Source organism: Polyodon spathula, chromosome 13 (genome assembly GCF_017654505.1).
Source record: "Polyodon spathula isolate WHYD16114869_AA chromosome 13, ASM1765450v1, whole genome shotgun sequence".
NCBI lineage: Eukaryota > Metazoa > Chordata > Actinopteri > Acipenseriformes > Polyodontidae > Polyodon > Polyodon spathula.
This window is the reverse complement of record NC_054546.1, coordinates 23,884,229-23,900,023: the sequence shown is the minus strand read 5'-3', so window position 1 is coordinate 23,900,023 and position 15,795 is coordinate 23,884,229. Positions and strand designations below refer to the sequence as shown.

The 15,795-nt window shown below is 45.4% G+C and overlaps 1 protein-coding gene across 1 annotated transcript in view; it reads right to left on the bottom strand.

Annotated features, from left to right (window-relative positions):
- Window positions 1-13,596: 13,596 nt before the first annotated feature.
- Window positions 13,597-15,795, bottom strand: part of pitx3 (paired-like homeodomain 3) — a 57,510-nt gene continuing 55,311 nt past the window's right edge. The window contains exon 4 of the mRNA XM_041267435.1: window positions 13,597-15,033. Within this exon, the coding sequence (XP_041123369.1) occupies window positions 14,470-15,033 (564 nt within the window). The 3' untranslated portion in view covers window positions 13,597-14,469. The remainder of the gene's footprint in view (window positions 15,034-15,795) is intronic.

The following is a 15,795-nucleotide window of genomic DNA, read 5'->3' as shown; positions in this document are numbered from 1 at the left end:
CACATGCCTGTTATGTGCTTAGTGTATGGCTGTCTGCAACACCATGCTATGCGGCTGTATATTTAGCACATTGCATACTTTTATTTGTTTTTTTTGTAACATTTTATGCTTATGGGAATTTTCATGAAGTCACCAACATCCGTGACTTCCGTGACCTCCATGACAGAATCGTAGCCTTACTACTGACTATACACCAACATTAACATACTACATACAACATAAAATACAAATAAATAGCACAGGGGTGGGGCACTTTGACACATATACCCCCCCCTTGTGCAAAGCACACCTGGCTTCAACGGCCACCTCCCTCCCTTAGTCCCAAAGTCCTTGTTGTCTTTCCGGCCAAGAAACAGGGGCAGCAATTGTCCATGCTGGCAACCATGGTGGGACGTCTTCCTCCCAACCCAACACTAACCACAGCCAGGCTGACTGTGCACCTGTTGGCTCTTCCGGCCCTGGTGACTCCGTCAGCAGAAAAGCTGCTTTATCTCATTGCACCCCTGGCAGTGAAAAAACTGCCAGGGGCAATGCTGTTAGCAGACCTGCAGACCTCATTCAACCTGGGCAGTCCTGGCAGCTGAAAGACTGCATGGGTTGGTGGTTTCCGGAGCTCCTCCCCCTTCTTCGTGGCCGGAAGCTCCCTCTTGATGAGTTGAGAGTTCAGAGTCAATGGGTCATGTCGTCCATTAGTTGTTGCGCCACCACGAGAGGTAGCAGTCCTGAGGGTCGCTGGTATTCCCAGAACCCACAAGGGTGTGTCTCCTCCATGATGTCTAGTCGCTGGAAAATGGCCTGCTTCACCTGTTCATAATTAAGGGCTTGGTAGGCTGTCTGGGCTTCCCCGATCAAATTAGGGCCCAGCTGGGTAGCCCACCACTCCCAAGGCCACTTCACTGCAGTTGCGTGCCTCTCAAAGGCTACCAAATAGGCCTCGGATCATCCTCCAGCGACATTTTTACCACCCTTATCTTTGGAAAGGGCACCTTTGGTTCAGTTGCCGGTTCCCTCCCACGATTGACTTCAAGGAACATGGCGTGCATCCGCTCCACCATGGTCACCATCCCCTCCTGGTGTCTTTGCTCCTGTGCCTCCAATATTGCTCCCATTTGGCCGCGTCCATCCTGGATCCCACTTCTGGTCACCAACAGTGACAAGTGCGAGTGGTATAGTGAATACAAAGACAGTCCAGACAGTGAGCTTCTCCCAAAAACATCTGTGTATTTAATAAACAACAAAAGAGCCTCCCCTCTTCCAGCAATGGTACTGGGGGTACAAGACAAGCGTTCACACTCAAAAACAAAAAGAACTATTGTATTCCCACGTCCGGTGCACGAAAGTGTGCTCTTCAAAATCAGGTCCATGATGCATGCTGATGTTGTGTTGTGAGGAAAGTGCTCAGTGCAGTGTGGAATGGCTCCGTGGCTGCAGCCCCTTGGACTCATTCCTCCTTTGCAACAACAAAACAGACACGTAATACAGAAAACAACAAACATACAGCTCCGGCTGCCTTCAGTTTTACTTTTCAGCGCAAGGCGGTGTACTGATGTATGTGCTTCCCCTTTGTACCCATACACTCCTCCCTGCAAACAACCTGTCGCCATGGTTTCTACAATAGAGGGCCGTCCCGCAGCTGCTTGCAATGGAGTCATCCTGGGTACTTGCAACTACGCGCCCCTCCTAATATGGTCACCTTCTGGTTTCCACTTACCATCAAGGTGGCCTATCTAGGAGGCAGCATACCACCATCCTTACACGGTGCCCTTTATCATTGGGAGGGAGATTTACAACATTGTCTCTTTCTCGCTCTATCACAGGGTCTGAATACTTTTGCAAGGCACTGTATATACAGTATATACAGTGCCCTGAAAAAGTATTCAGCCCCCATCCCTTTTTTCGCATTTAAGAGTCTCACAGCCTGGGATTTTGATGCATTAGATTGGGAATTTTTATTTGTGAGTCACACATTCTTCTTCACAGAGTCCCCCCCCCCCCCCCCCCCCCCCACCACCACCAAAAAAATAGTAAACAATAAAATTATAAAAATTAAAAAACTAAAATGTCATTATTTTTTAAGTATCCCCCTGGGTCAATACTTGGTTGAACCACCTCTGGCAGCTATTAGAGCCAGTAGTCTTTTCGGATAAGTCTCTATTAACTTTGCACACCTTGATGGATCAATATTTGCCCATTCCTTCTTGCTTAATTGGTCAAGTTGTGTCAAGCTAGTTGGGGAACGGTGATGGACAGCAATTTTGAGGTTTTGCCCCAGATTTTTGATGGGATTAAGGTCAGGACTCTGACTGGGCCACTCAAGGACATCTATTTTCTCCACTCTAGTGTTGCTCTGGCAGTGTGATTTGGATCATTGTCCTGTTGAAAGATAAACTTCTTCCGCAGTTTGAGTTTTTTGGCAGAGGGGCGCAGGTTTTTATCCAGGATTTCTCTGTATTGTGCGCCATTCATCCTCCCATCAATCCTGACAATTTTGCCAGTCCCTGCTGCTGAAAAGCATCCCCATAACATGATGCTACCACCGCCATACTTTAGGGTGGGGATGGTGTTACCTGGCTGGTGTGCAGTGTTTGATTTGCACCACACATACCACTTAGCGTTCAGGCCAAAAGGTTCCACTTTAGTCTCATCAGACACAAGACATTCTGCCACATAACTGTAGTATCTTCCAGGTGACGTTTTGCGAACTCTTTGCAGGCAAGTATATGAGTTTTCTTCAGCCAGGGCTTCTTCCTTGCAACTTTCCCATAAAGGCCCTTTTTGTGGAATGCCTTGGAGATTGTTGATTCATGAACATCATTGTCCATCACAGCCACTGACTTCTGTAACTCATTCAGAGTCACAGTTGGCCTCACAGTAGCTTCGCTAAAAAGTGCCCTTCTTATCTGGCAACTAAGTTTAGAGGGGTGACCTGATCTAGGCAGTGTGGTGGTAGTTTTGTATTTTTCCCACTTCTGTACAATGGACTGCACTGAGGTCCAAGGGATGTTCAATGCCTTTGAGATGGTTTTGTACCCTTCCACAGATTTGTGCTTCTCTATAATCATATCCCTGACTTGCTTAGAATGCTCTTCCATCTTCATTGTGATTCTTTCTTTTGTAAGTCTTTACAATACAAATTTGGGACCATACAAATTGTGTGACTTGTTGAGGTAATAAACTGCACCTGAGCAAATGTAGGCTTCAATCACAAAGTGTATGAATACTTTTTTAATCTGATAATTTCCGTTTTTAGTAAATTGTTGAAAATAAATTGGACTAATAAAATGTTGAAAAATTCCAAAAGCTTTCTTTTGATTTGATATGGTGCTCAAGGCTTTGTAGAACAGTGGGAAAAAATCCTAATTTAATCTATTTCAAATTCTGAATCTGAGAATTAAATGTGAAAAAAGGGATGGGGGCTGAATACTTTTTCAAGGCACTATATATATATATATATATATATATATATATATATATATATATATATATATATATATATAGAGAGAGAGAGAGAGAGAGAGAGAGAGAGAGAGAGAGAGAGAGGGAGAGGGAGTAGAAGGTGTTTTGGTGCTGTGTTTTGAAGGTTTGGTATTTCTTTAGATTTTTTTGGATTATGTTGCTGTGTATTACCCTGGACTGTTTGGATAACCCTGTTGGCTGTTTTAACTCTGTTTTGGATGACTAACTGATTGTTTATGAACTCTGGACTAGCATTACGAATCTGATTACTGGATTTCCTTTATGAAAATAAACCCTCAGGTAATAGCCTGCTTAACATAACTTCAATTGTTGTGTCTATTGTGTTGTCCCTGCTCAAACTTGTGACTAAAGTTCACAAAGAAGGAATCACTTTGTCACATATGGTGGAGAATGCAGGCACAGTTTTTGCATTTGACAACACAAATACAAAGTTGAAAAGAAAAACAGAGATGCTGTGAAATCAAAATGGAGGCTGTTGTACAGGCGCTGATGCAAGCTGTTACAGCCCAGCAGGAGGCAGCCAGGGTCCAGCAGATGGCACATCAAGATGCAGAGTGGATGCATCAGGAGATGTTACAGGTCCAGCTCTCCACAAACCAGTTGCTGCGGGAGGAGCAAGAAAAAGTGACCAAAGAATTGAAAGTAAGCATCCAGGAGCTTGTCTCCAAGATGGGACCAACCCCCCAGCCAATAGACAAAAACCATTATCTGCAAAAGATGACTCTACAGGATGATGTAGAAGCATATCTCACCACTTTTGAGAGAACAGCTGAGAGAGAAAAGTGGCCAAAAGAACAATAGGCGGGGTTCATCGCACCATACCTTGCAGAAGATGCACAGAAAGCATACTTTGACCTGGAAGTCAAAGATTAATAAAATTATGAGAAACTGAGAAACACTTTTTGCTGACAACCTTGTCGCTCTGGTTGAGCGATACTACACAGTGGGGTCTGGAGAGCAGTTGCAGGACGATAGAAACATGTTCCCCAGGTCCTGGCGAACCAGCGGACAGGGTAAGAATGTTCCTAGGAACTCGGGGGAAGAAGAACAGCATAGTGCTGTAAAGACTGTATGAGACTTGGGGGTGGAAAAAAGACATTGGCCAAAATTGATAGTAAAGGGCCGGTATATAGAGGGTCATTGTCCCGACCTCCTATTTGTTATAGTTGTAACAAAATTGGACATATTGCTGCACACTGAACACTTAGGCAAGAGCCAGTGCAATGCAATGTGGGTAATGAGAAGGAAGCAGACACTTGTTTATATTCCTGCCCGGTTGTAACGGCTGTTTTTGAGAAAAAAATCCTCCTCATAAACATATGTGTACTGTGAAGGTTGATGGGAAAGAGGTGCCAGCTTTGCTTGATTCCGGAAGCATGATTATACTGGTTGCTGAAAAATTAGTACAGACCCAAACATTGGATAAATGTCAAGATATCAGTATTACATGTATACACGGTGACACACACCAATACCTCACCGCATTAGTACATATCCAGATCGATGCGGGGTCTCTTAATTATCAGGTTGGCGTTGGACCATCCATGCCATACAATGTAACATTGGGGCAATATTTCCCTAATCCCACTAGCGAGTGGATAGAGGCCCAGAGACAGACTGCAGTTCAAAAAAATATACTTTTATTATAAATAGATACAAAAATAAAAAGGCACAAGGGCCAAAACAAAGGGATTGAAACACAAAAAGAAAGACAAAAAGCAAAATGTACAAAATAAAGGTTTTTGTAAGTTTTGTTGTTTTTCTATTTGTGTTTAAAGATTTTTTGTTTTGCCCTTGTGCACCTTTATTTTTGTTTATTTATAATAAAATTAGTATTTTTTTGAACTGCAGACTGTCTCTGGGTCTTTATCCACTCACCAGCCTGCCACACACGGGTTAAGACAGACCTTTGTAAACTCCTTAACATAAAACAGCTTCATACTTCAGTGCATCATCCACAGACAAATGGTCTAGTGGAGAGATTTAACAGAACCTTGAAATCTATGCTGCGTAAGGCAATTGATAAAGATGGTTAGAATTGGGACTTCATGTTACCATATTTGATGTTTGCCATATGTGAGGTTGCACAGTCATCACTGGGATTTTCACCTTTTGAGCTAGTGTATGGGAGGCACCCACGGGGAATATTAAACATAGCACAGGAAACCTAGGAACATGAGTACACACCCTATCATAGTGTGACTGAGCACATCAACAACATGCATGACAGGATAGCAGCCATCACCCCAATCATGAGAGAGCACTTGAGAGTGGCACAAGAGCACCAACAATTGATCTATAACCGACAAGCCACACTATGGGTGTTTCAACCTGGGGATAGGGTGTTGGGTTTAATCCCCACTGTGGAGTGTAAATTTCTAGCCACATGGAAGGGACCATATGAAGTAATAGAAAGGGTAGGGGAAGTGAACTATAGAGTTTGACAGCCAGGCCGAAGACGGCTTGAACAGATATATCACATTAAAGACGTTTTGATGGCGATCGAAACATATCCCATTTCACCGGTAGGGACACCTGAAGTCAATATAGCACCTACACTTTCCCCAGACCAAACGTACGAGGCAAAGGGTTTTGTGGGAAAAAATAAAAGGGTGTGTAGCAGGGAGAGATCTGTGCTGACTCTGCTGGCGTGTTCACAGGCTGCAGGAAGAGGACGGCAGTCGCCCAACAACCACCTGTGAGTCATGGCAGTGACATGGGGAGGTGGGAAAGTGGGTGTGTGGACTTTCCCCCTCTCTGAATGGCTGAGAGGCAAGTCTTGGGTGATTGTTGGTCCTATAAAATAACTCTCTGCTGTTTCCTCAGGTCTGCCCTTATAGACTCGCTGAGAGTGCGGAAACGCTGGTCGCGGACTGAGAACCAGCCGGGAGAGAAAAAGACATGAAAGTGTCACAGTGAGACAGTGAGAGCAGGGAACCCTTGGGCAGACCCGTAAAAAATATAACAGAGCAGGCTAGGTAGCCGGCAGCGTAGGACGGAGATCCAGGTCGCATAGGTAGCGGCGACCGGGATATTGCTGCAGAGTGCAGCACCTTTTATTTGTAATTTTGTTATTGTGTTATTTTGTCCCTTGTTATTTTTGCCTACTGTTTTCATTGTTATTTCTTTGAGCACCTGCAAGGCGTCGGTATTGTGTACCATCGCTTGGTATGCCCGTGGTTCTGTTTACCATCGTTGGTAAATCAGACCACGAACCCACAGCGCCATCTGCGGGATAAACTGAAAAACAGCACCCCGAAAATAAAACTGGGCACCTGTGCGGTGTTGCCAAATCCACCTGTCTGTCTCCTGTGTCAGTGAATTACCCACCACCCTTCCACACGTGGTGTCAGAGTGGGATTCACTGGCACTGCCCCAAGCAATGCAGCTACAGAAGGAGCAGACTAGCGATGGATGCTACCCAGTTTGTCGCAATGATGGACCTCCTGTGACAGACGCTCACCACGACAGTGCAGGGGGCGGCCAGACCCACAGCTCCAGACCACTCCCTACAGAGACCCACCAAGATGACGGCCAAGGATCGACCTGACGCCTACTTGGAGGTGTTCGAGACCATGGCGATCTCGGGGCATAAACGATATTGGGACGGGTGCATATTAAATGTATTCATGGGGATGTCCGCTCCCATCCCAAGATCAATGTGTGTATGACTATTGGCCAGCAGGTGACGCAGGTGCAGGTAAGATTATGTCCTCGATTGCCGGTACCAGTAGTTCTGGGATGGGACTGTGAACAGTTTAAAGATTGGTTGGCTGCCCTGACAGCCCCGTCCTCTTTATAGGTGAAGAAAGAGGAAGTAATTGGAGAGATTTTTCCCTTTCGCGATCCAGAATGGTTTTGACATAAATTTAAACCCCGTAAAACTAAACGGGAGTGCCGGATCGCTAAGAATGAGGGCTGGCAATGGAGGGAGTCGGAGAAGTTTCAGGTGGGGGCGGTTGGTGAAGAGTCTGGGGGGGGAGGTCGTGGAGCCAGCGCAGGGGTCTGGCTCGGCTGCCTCTGCTCGGGACCGACCTGACCCCAAGTTGGAAGCCATGGGAGCTGATTTTTTAGCTCGCTCCCGTGACTTCCGACTTCCCGTGACGACGTGCTGGGCAGGCTCTTTGACCAAGCAGCGATGGTTAATGGTCGGGTGGTCGAGCCCAGACGCGCTGCCACGTACCCCCACTTTGAAATTGATCGAGACCTGCTGTACTGTGTTGATAAATTACCCCAGACCAGTGAAGTGCGTCATCACTTGTTCATTCCTCAGCCCTTTAAGGAGGATTTGCTGCAGCTGGCTCACGCTATTCCCCTGTCTGGTTATTTGGGAAGGGATAAAACTAAAGCAAGGCTTGTGTCACGATTCTTCTGGCTGGGGCTGGATGGCGATGTCAAGAGGTTTTGTGAGCGTTGTGAGGAATGTCAAAAGGCCAGCCCTAGAGCCGTTCCACGAGCCCCATTGGTGCCTTTGCCCCTAGTGGAAGCTCCGTTTGAGCGTATTGGAATGGACATAGTTGGGCCATTAGAGAGGAGCGCAGCAGGATACACCCACCTACTTGTCATTCTCGATTATGCTACGCGTTATCCAGAGGCTATTCCCGTCCGATCTATGTCTGCTAAGTCTGTTGCCAACGAGCTTGTTAAGGTTTTCTCCCGGGTGGGGATTCCCAAAGAGATACTAACCGATCAAGGCACCAATTTTATGTCCCAGCTAATCCGCGGAACATGTAAGATTTTGGGAATTAAGACCTAAGACCTCGGTGTTTCATCCTCAGACCAACGGTTTGGTGGAACGCTTTAATAAAACCCTTAAGAACATGTTGCGCAGATTTATTCGTAGTGATGTGCGTTACTGGGACCAGCTGATTCCTCCCCTTCTCTTTACGATCAGAGAGGTTCCCCAGGCTTCCACAGGGTTTTCACCATTCGAGCTGCTGTATGGGCGGAGACCCCGGGGCGTGCTCGACCTGGTCAGAGAGATGTGGGAGGAGCAGCAGGACAATTCGACCAATACCGTCCGGTATGTGTTGGACCTGTGCAAGCATCTTGAGTCTGTTGGGAAATGGGCGCATGACAATTTGCAGCAGGCACAGCACAGACAGGAGACACAATATAACCGAGGAGCCCGGTTGCGCACATTTCAGCCGGGGGATAAGGTTATTACCCAGTTCTGAGTCGAAACTCTTGGCTAAGTGGCAAGGACCCTTTGAGGTTACACACCAGGTTGGGAAGGTGGACTATGAGATCTGCCAGCTGGAGCGACGGACAGAGAAACACATTTACCATATCAATCTCTTAAAGCCTTGGTTGCAACCAGAGGCGTTGTTAGTGGCGCATGCAGATGACGTCACGGACCTGGGACCTGATCTTTCTGTGTTGGCAAGAAAAGGATCGTTACAGATTGCTGAGAATCTGATACCAACGCAGAAATGTCAGGCTCACAGTCTGGTGGCGGAGTTTCCTGACGTGTTCTCTTCAGTCCCGGGGCAGACTCGAGTAGTCCATCATCACATTGATATTGAGCCGGGGGCACTAGTTTGCCAGAGGCCGTATCGTATACCTGAGCGTAAAAGACAGGTAATAAAAGCGGAAATTGATGAAATGCTGAGACTGGGGGTAATAGAAGAGTCCCAAAGTGACTGGAACAGTCCAATCGTTTTAGTTGATAAGCCAGACGGGTCAACTTGATTTTGCATTGATTTCAGACGGATCAATGAGAAATCAAAATTTGACGCTTATCCGATGCCCTGGGTAGATGAGTTGCTGGAGCATCTAGGCACAGCTCATTTTATGACGGCACTGGATTTAACGAAGGGGTACTGGCAGATACCCCTGACTCCGGAATCTAGAGAGAGGACGGTGTTTTCGACTCCCTTCGGGTTGTACCAATTCAGGACCATGCCCTTTGGGTTGCATGGAGCACCTGCCACTTTCCAGCAGATGATGGATCGCATCTTGCGGCCCCATCAGCAGTACGCCACTGCTTACATAGCTGAAGTGGTTATCCACAGTGAGGATTGGCCGAGTCATCTGTGTAAGGTAGCGGCGGTGCTGCAATCCTTGTGGGAGGCGGAGCTCACTGCTAACCCAAAGAAGTGTGCCACTGGGAAGAGTGAGTCGGAGTATTTGGGGTATCGAGTAGGGGGCGGCCAGATCCGACCGCTAGTTGCTAAGGTGAAAGCCTTGGCTGACTGGTCGGTTCCTACAACCAAAACCCAGGTGCGCTCTTTCCTGGGACTAGCGGGCTATTATAGAAAGTTCATCCCGAGTTTCGCTACGCTCGCTGCTCCCTTGACAGACCTCATCCGGAAGGCTGCCCCAAATATGGTTCAGTGGATGGAGTCGTGCCAGAGGGCTTTTCTCGCCTTGAAGCGGAAGCTGTGTAGTAAGCCAGTGCTATGCAGCCCGAATTTTGGTAAGAGGTTCACCCTGCAGACGGATGCGTCAGAGACAGGTCTCGGGGCAGTGTTGTCACAGGAGGTTTGGGGAAGCGAGCACCTAGTCCTGTATATCAGCAGGAATCTCCTTCCCCACGAGAAAAATTATAGCACCATCGAGAAGGAGTGTCTCGCAGTAAAATGGGCAGTCGAGGCACTCCGGTACTACCTCCTGGGGCGACACTTCACCCTGGTTACAGATCATGCCCCCTTAGCATGGCTTCACTGGATAAAAGATAGCAACGCCAGAATCACACGGTGGTACTTGGCCTTGCAGCCCTATGCCTTCAGGGTAGTCCACCGAGCAGGAAAGCTGCATCAAAATGCAGACTTTTTCTCTCGGGAAGGCATGGGGGTGTAAGATTTTCGAATGAACTGGTGGTGTCATTCTGAGGGAAAGGATATGTAGCTGGGAGAAATCTGTGCTGACTCTGCTGGCGTGTTCACGGGCTGCAGGAAGAGGGCGGCAGTCGCCCAACAACCGCCTGTGAGTCATGGCAGTGACACGGGGAGGAGGGATAGTGGGTGTGTGGACTTTCCCCCTCTCTGAATGGCTGAGTAGGCGAGTCTTGGGTGATTGTTGGTCCTATAAAATAACGCTCTGCTGTTTCCTCAGGTCTGCCTTTATAGACTCGCTGAGAGTGCGGAAACGCTGGTCGCGGACCGAGAACCAGCCGGGAGAGAAAAAGACACGAAAATGTCACAGTGAGACAGTGAGAGCAGGGAACCCTTGGGCAGACCCGTAAAAAATATAACAGAGCAGACTAGGTAGCCGGGAGCGTAGGATGGAGATCCAGGTCGCACGGGTAGCGGCGACCAGGATATTGCTGCAGAGTGCAGAACCTTTTATTTGTAGTTTTGTTATTGTGTTATTTTGTCCCTTGTTATTTTTACCTTCTGTTTTCATTGTTATTTCTTTGAGCACCTGCAAGGCGCCGGTATTGTGTACCATCGCTTGGTATGCCCGTGGTTCTGTTTACCATCATTGGTAAATCAGACCATGGACCCACAGCGCCATCTGCGGGATAAACTGAAAAACAGCACCCCGAAAATAAAACTGGGCACCTGTGCGGTGTTGCCAAATCCACCTGTCTGTCTCCTGTGTCAGTGAATTACCCACCACCCTTCCACAGGGTGTTTTCAGGAATATCAGGTAGGACACAGGTGGTAGCACATGATATTATCAAAACACCAGGAAAAAAGGTGAATATCACACCATATCGAGACCCAGAAGCTCGTAGGGAAGCCAGGTAAAGAAAATGTTAAGAGTTAGGGGTTAATGAGGAGTCCACCAGTGAGTGGTCAAGTCCTATAGTTTTGGTTCCCAAATCAGATGGTTCATGGCGGTTCTGTAACGATTTCAGAAAGTTAAACCAAATCTCAAAGTTTGATGCCTACCCTATGCCAAGAGTAGATGAACTACTGGATCAGTTAGGGAAAGCCTGATGCATAACTACAAAAGGATATTGGCAAGTCCCCCTAAGCACTAGAGTTATTTACTAGCTTTCGTTTTATTTAATAATTGTTTGATGTAATATGACTGTGTTATAGCTGATTTGGTGACGCTGCCTTTTTGGCTTTTTAAATCACACTCACTGTGGATATATGTAAATGTATTTTTGTGTCTAGTTCAAACATTTTAAATAGATTTATATTGGAAATATTTGATGTATTCAGTGTTTTAATGGATTTAAATTATTTTTGCAAACTATTTCCTGTGACGACAGACCTTTGGTCATTTCCCGTCCACCCTAAGTTGTGGCCCACCCACATTTCCAAGCCTAGCTACTATCACTGTATCCTACGGCATGTTTTTTAAGGGCAACACCAAGGCTTTGAAAATTATAGATAACTCTAGAATGTTTCTACTTGCATTGCAGCAAGGTCATTGACTTTCAAAGTTTTTGTTGCCTGACAAACATTTTATATATATATATATATATATATATATATATATTATATATATATATATATATATATATATATATATATATATATAAATATATTTTAAATATATATAAAAATATTTATTTTTTTAATTTAAAAATTAAATTTTTCTATGGAAAAGATGGAAAAGTACCTTTCATCTAAAATTGGAGAAAACGCACTCTATTTCGTTTCCTGCAATGCGTGAGGAGATATTAATGAAGCAAATGTGCATGACCCCCTCCTGTAACAGACAAAACTAGAGAACTGTTGTGGAATGGGTCTGAGCCAATCTAGAATGGAGAGTCTTGGCTCTGGAAAGGACTGGGCTGACAGACCCAGAGTACCACCAGTCTAGATCATCTCAAGCTATGCAGAGAGAATTGGGCTTTTGAAGTTGAGAGTATTTCTTTGATTATGAAGTTAGGGACCTAGGTCTTTCCGCTGCGGTATGCATTTACAATACAAATCAAATGCTGTTTAAAGTCTTTAATAGGTATGTGGCAGGGCGATTGCCCTGCACGATAGGTAATTAGTGTTGGTGTAATTTGTATGTGGAAATGGGTTTATTGTGTGTCTTTTTGGAGTTGATTTGTGTGATTTAAATGATCGTTTACAGACGGGTGCTCGATTGAGACTTGTTGCCTGCTAGGCTTCTTTGAGGGGAAGGGCAGCAAGTGATTGGCTGTGCTGGTCCTCAATGAGCAGGTGGGCAGGTCTTGACAGAGTGTCCATCAGTTGAAAAACATCCGGTGCTACAGAGGGGAGCTACAGAGGGAGGCTGTGTATACTCAGGAGGAGAGTGTCAGCTCCGCAGGAACGACAGCTATGCAACCCTTAAACTGCAAGCAGTTCTTATGAAGGCAATGCCCAGCCAAGGCCGTATGAAGCTGCAGGAGTTGTCATATGAATACCGGCTCATAAGTAGGTTAGTTTAGGGGAGAGTGATCCCAAGTAAAGCAAGGGTTACGTAGTGTAACGGTTCCTCGAGCGGGACACCTTGTTTATAAGGCTAGCGCTTGCCCTGTGTGGCACCTTTTATTTGTAGTTTTGTACTGTGTTTTATTTTGCCTTTTATACAGCTTGCTGTATGTCTCCTCTGTTTGTTACTATCACTAGTAATGTCACATGAACCCTGGCATTTCAACTCCAACTCCATGTCTCTCTGTCATGCATATCACCGGCTACCCACACACAATGGTTGGTATCATACCATTGGTTCCTTGTTACAGACTCCCTAGCGTATTGCTGGAGTGTCAGATTAACAGTAGACCAGATCAGTGCAATACAAGATACTGCACACTGCCCCTAACAAGCCCTCTATGCTTTCAATATTACTGGAATATGTATAAATAATTGACGGTGCAACTGTATATAGGCTTTTTATAAAAATAAAAAATGAAAACCATTAGCTAGATAATTTGTTGTGTTTTAAAATAAGAACAACAGGAAATGTGTTGCAGTCTCAAAAGTTACATAAGACAGCTGTCTGTGTTTTATATATTTTAGACTTGGGTTATCCCAGGTAGTAGCAGGTGCAACTGAACCATTTGTACAGTACTCATGTTACATGTGGAAATCCACTCGAACACACACATAGAAATGTAAACCAGAAGCAACCCTATTCACACTACTTACAAAACAAGCAACCATCACACTGAAATTTGTGAACAAAGCTAATGGCTTGAACACACTGCACATGATTTATGTAGTGTGGACAGTGTATGAATATCTGAATATCTAATAGCACTAGTTGCACCTCCCCCTCGCTGTGTCCCGATACAGGACATCCTTTTAATCATGCAAAATCCCATGTTAGGTGCATGTATTCTTGTTCAAGGTTAGTGTATATGTTCTCATTGATTTACCATTATAATTTAACCAGAAATCAAAACAAAGTGAGCATCTTATAACAACTCTGTTATAAATGGAAATATCACACAACCCTGTGCAGCCAATGGCTTTTTAACCTCTTAATGTTGACTGGATCCAAAACACAATGTTATATGAACTTCTTTATTGAGCATGCCCACTGACAAGAGATTTCATTGAGTAAATGATGCCCTTTGACCTGCCATAGCAAAGGAATTCATAACAAAGCTTAACCTTCCTAAAGGAGGTACTCAGAGTACATATGATCTAGGGTCTGCTCTTCAGCAACATGCTTTTTAATCTTCAAAGTACTATTTTTATAGATTATTATTTCACATACAAAACAAACAAATGAAGTTCATTATGTACATTCCACAGCCCATATTACAACCACAGGTCCCCATTAAGTTGTAACGGCCATGCATGTTTTCAGGTATGCCAGTGTCAAATGTGTTTTATTGGTATGGCCACCATATCGTAAAAGCATACTGTGTTTGAATGGTCATGCGTTCAAGATTATGGTAGCAAATATGGTCACGATTCTCCCAAGCAGTGTCACTCCAGTGGTTGGTCGTGGTACATAAGTGAAGCCAACCTTCTATGGGAATTTGTCCTGGCAATTTTTGAAAGTTACGAGTGGTCCACTGTGACGTAGATTGGAAAGGTTTCTAGAAGCTTAATCCAGTAGCGGTTTCATCCCAGGCATACATTATTAGGTCACCACCCCGTTGTACAGTCATTATGGGAGAGTTTTTCATACAGGCCTGTCCACTGCATACTGGCAAGGACTCAGGTTGGAAGCTGGGTTCTGAACTGCTGGGTAGGCAAAGTTGGCGTGCTGCTTTGCCTTGAGCCGCAGGCTTGCCAAGCTGGAGTTGCACGTGTCTCTGTACATGTAGGGGCTGGCACTGCTGGCATAGGGGCAGGAACTGGCCGACACGGCGGAGTTCAGGGCAGGGCTGTTGAGGTTGTTAAGATTGCTGAGGTTGTTGAGGCCGGAGCCAGGCACCCCCGTCACTGCAGAGGGCACCATGGATGATGCCATGTTCATTGAGGAGATGGAGCTGGGGGGGGGGAACATGGGCTGGGAGGAAAGTGGGCTCACATTCATGGAGTTGAAGAAAGGGAAGCTTTTGGCTGACAGGGGGCTGCTGGCCAGGCTCTTGGTGGCCCAGTTGTTGTAGGAGTAACCCGAGTACATGTCATCATAGGGCTGCATGAGTCCATTGAACTGAGACCCAAAGCCGCTCTTACACAGCTCAGCCTGCTGGTTCCTCTCTCTCTTCCTCCACTTGGCTCTGCGATTCTTAAACCATACCTAGGCAGAACAGAGGCACACATTGTGAATATACACACACACACACACACACACACACACACACACACACACACACACACACACACACACAAATACATACAAGCCATCATACTCTATTGATTACTTCCTCTAAACTCACCATGGCATAGTAAACTTTTACAAGGGGCAACATGCAGGAAAATTTGAATTCTCTAAACCTCTATTCTCAAGTAAAAAAATGTGAAAGACCATAATGCATAGGAATGGAACGTCAAAACCACAAACTCTAAAAAATGTTAAGATTAAAGATTAAAGTCTCTGAGAGCCACTGCTGGCTTCCAAAGGATATTTGATACCAGCAGTGTATTTGACTGCTAGAGCGATACCCCTGTTTAAAAACTCTTCATATGTTTTATTTAGTTAACAGATCACACAACATACAGAAATATTATGGTAAACTCTTCAATGAGAGATGCCATTGAAAGAAACACCCAAGCTCCTGCTATACAGCCCTATGTTTGGGATCTGCTTGAAGTGCTCATACAGCAAACTATCAACACTTGTGGCACCACCTTCAAACAGAATTTTCCATGCTGATATATTTAATAAGCTTTACAACTTTAGTTTTCTTATAGATCTGGCAGCAACCATCTCCTTTACTTGGGTGGAAACAGCTTCCAAACATGCCTTGAACCCGGGGGTGGCCAGCTCATCACATCAATATATAAACTGACAGATTTATCAATGCCTTTTATTACCAGGTTTGTAACATTTACAGGCCGA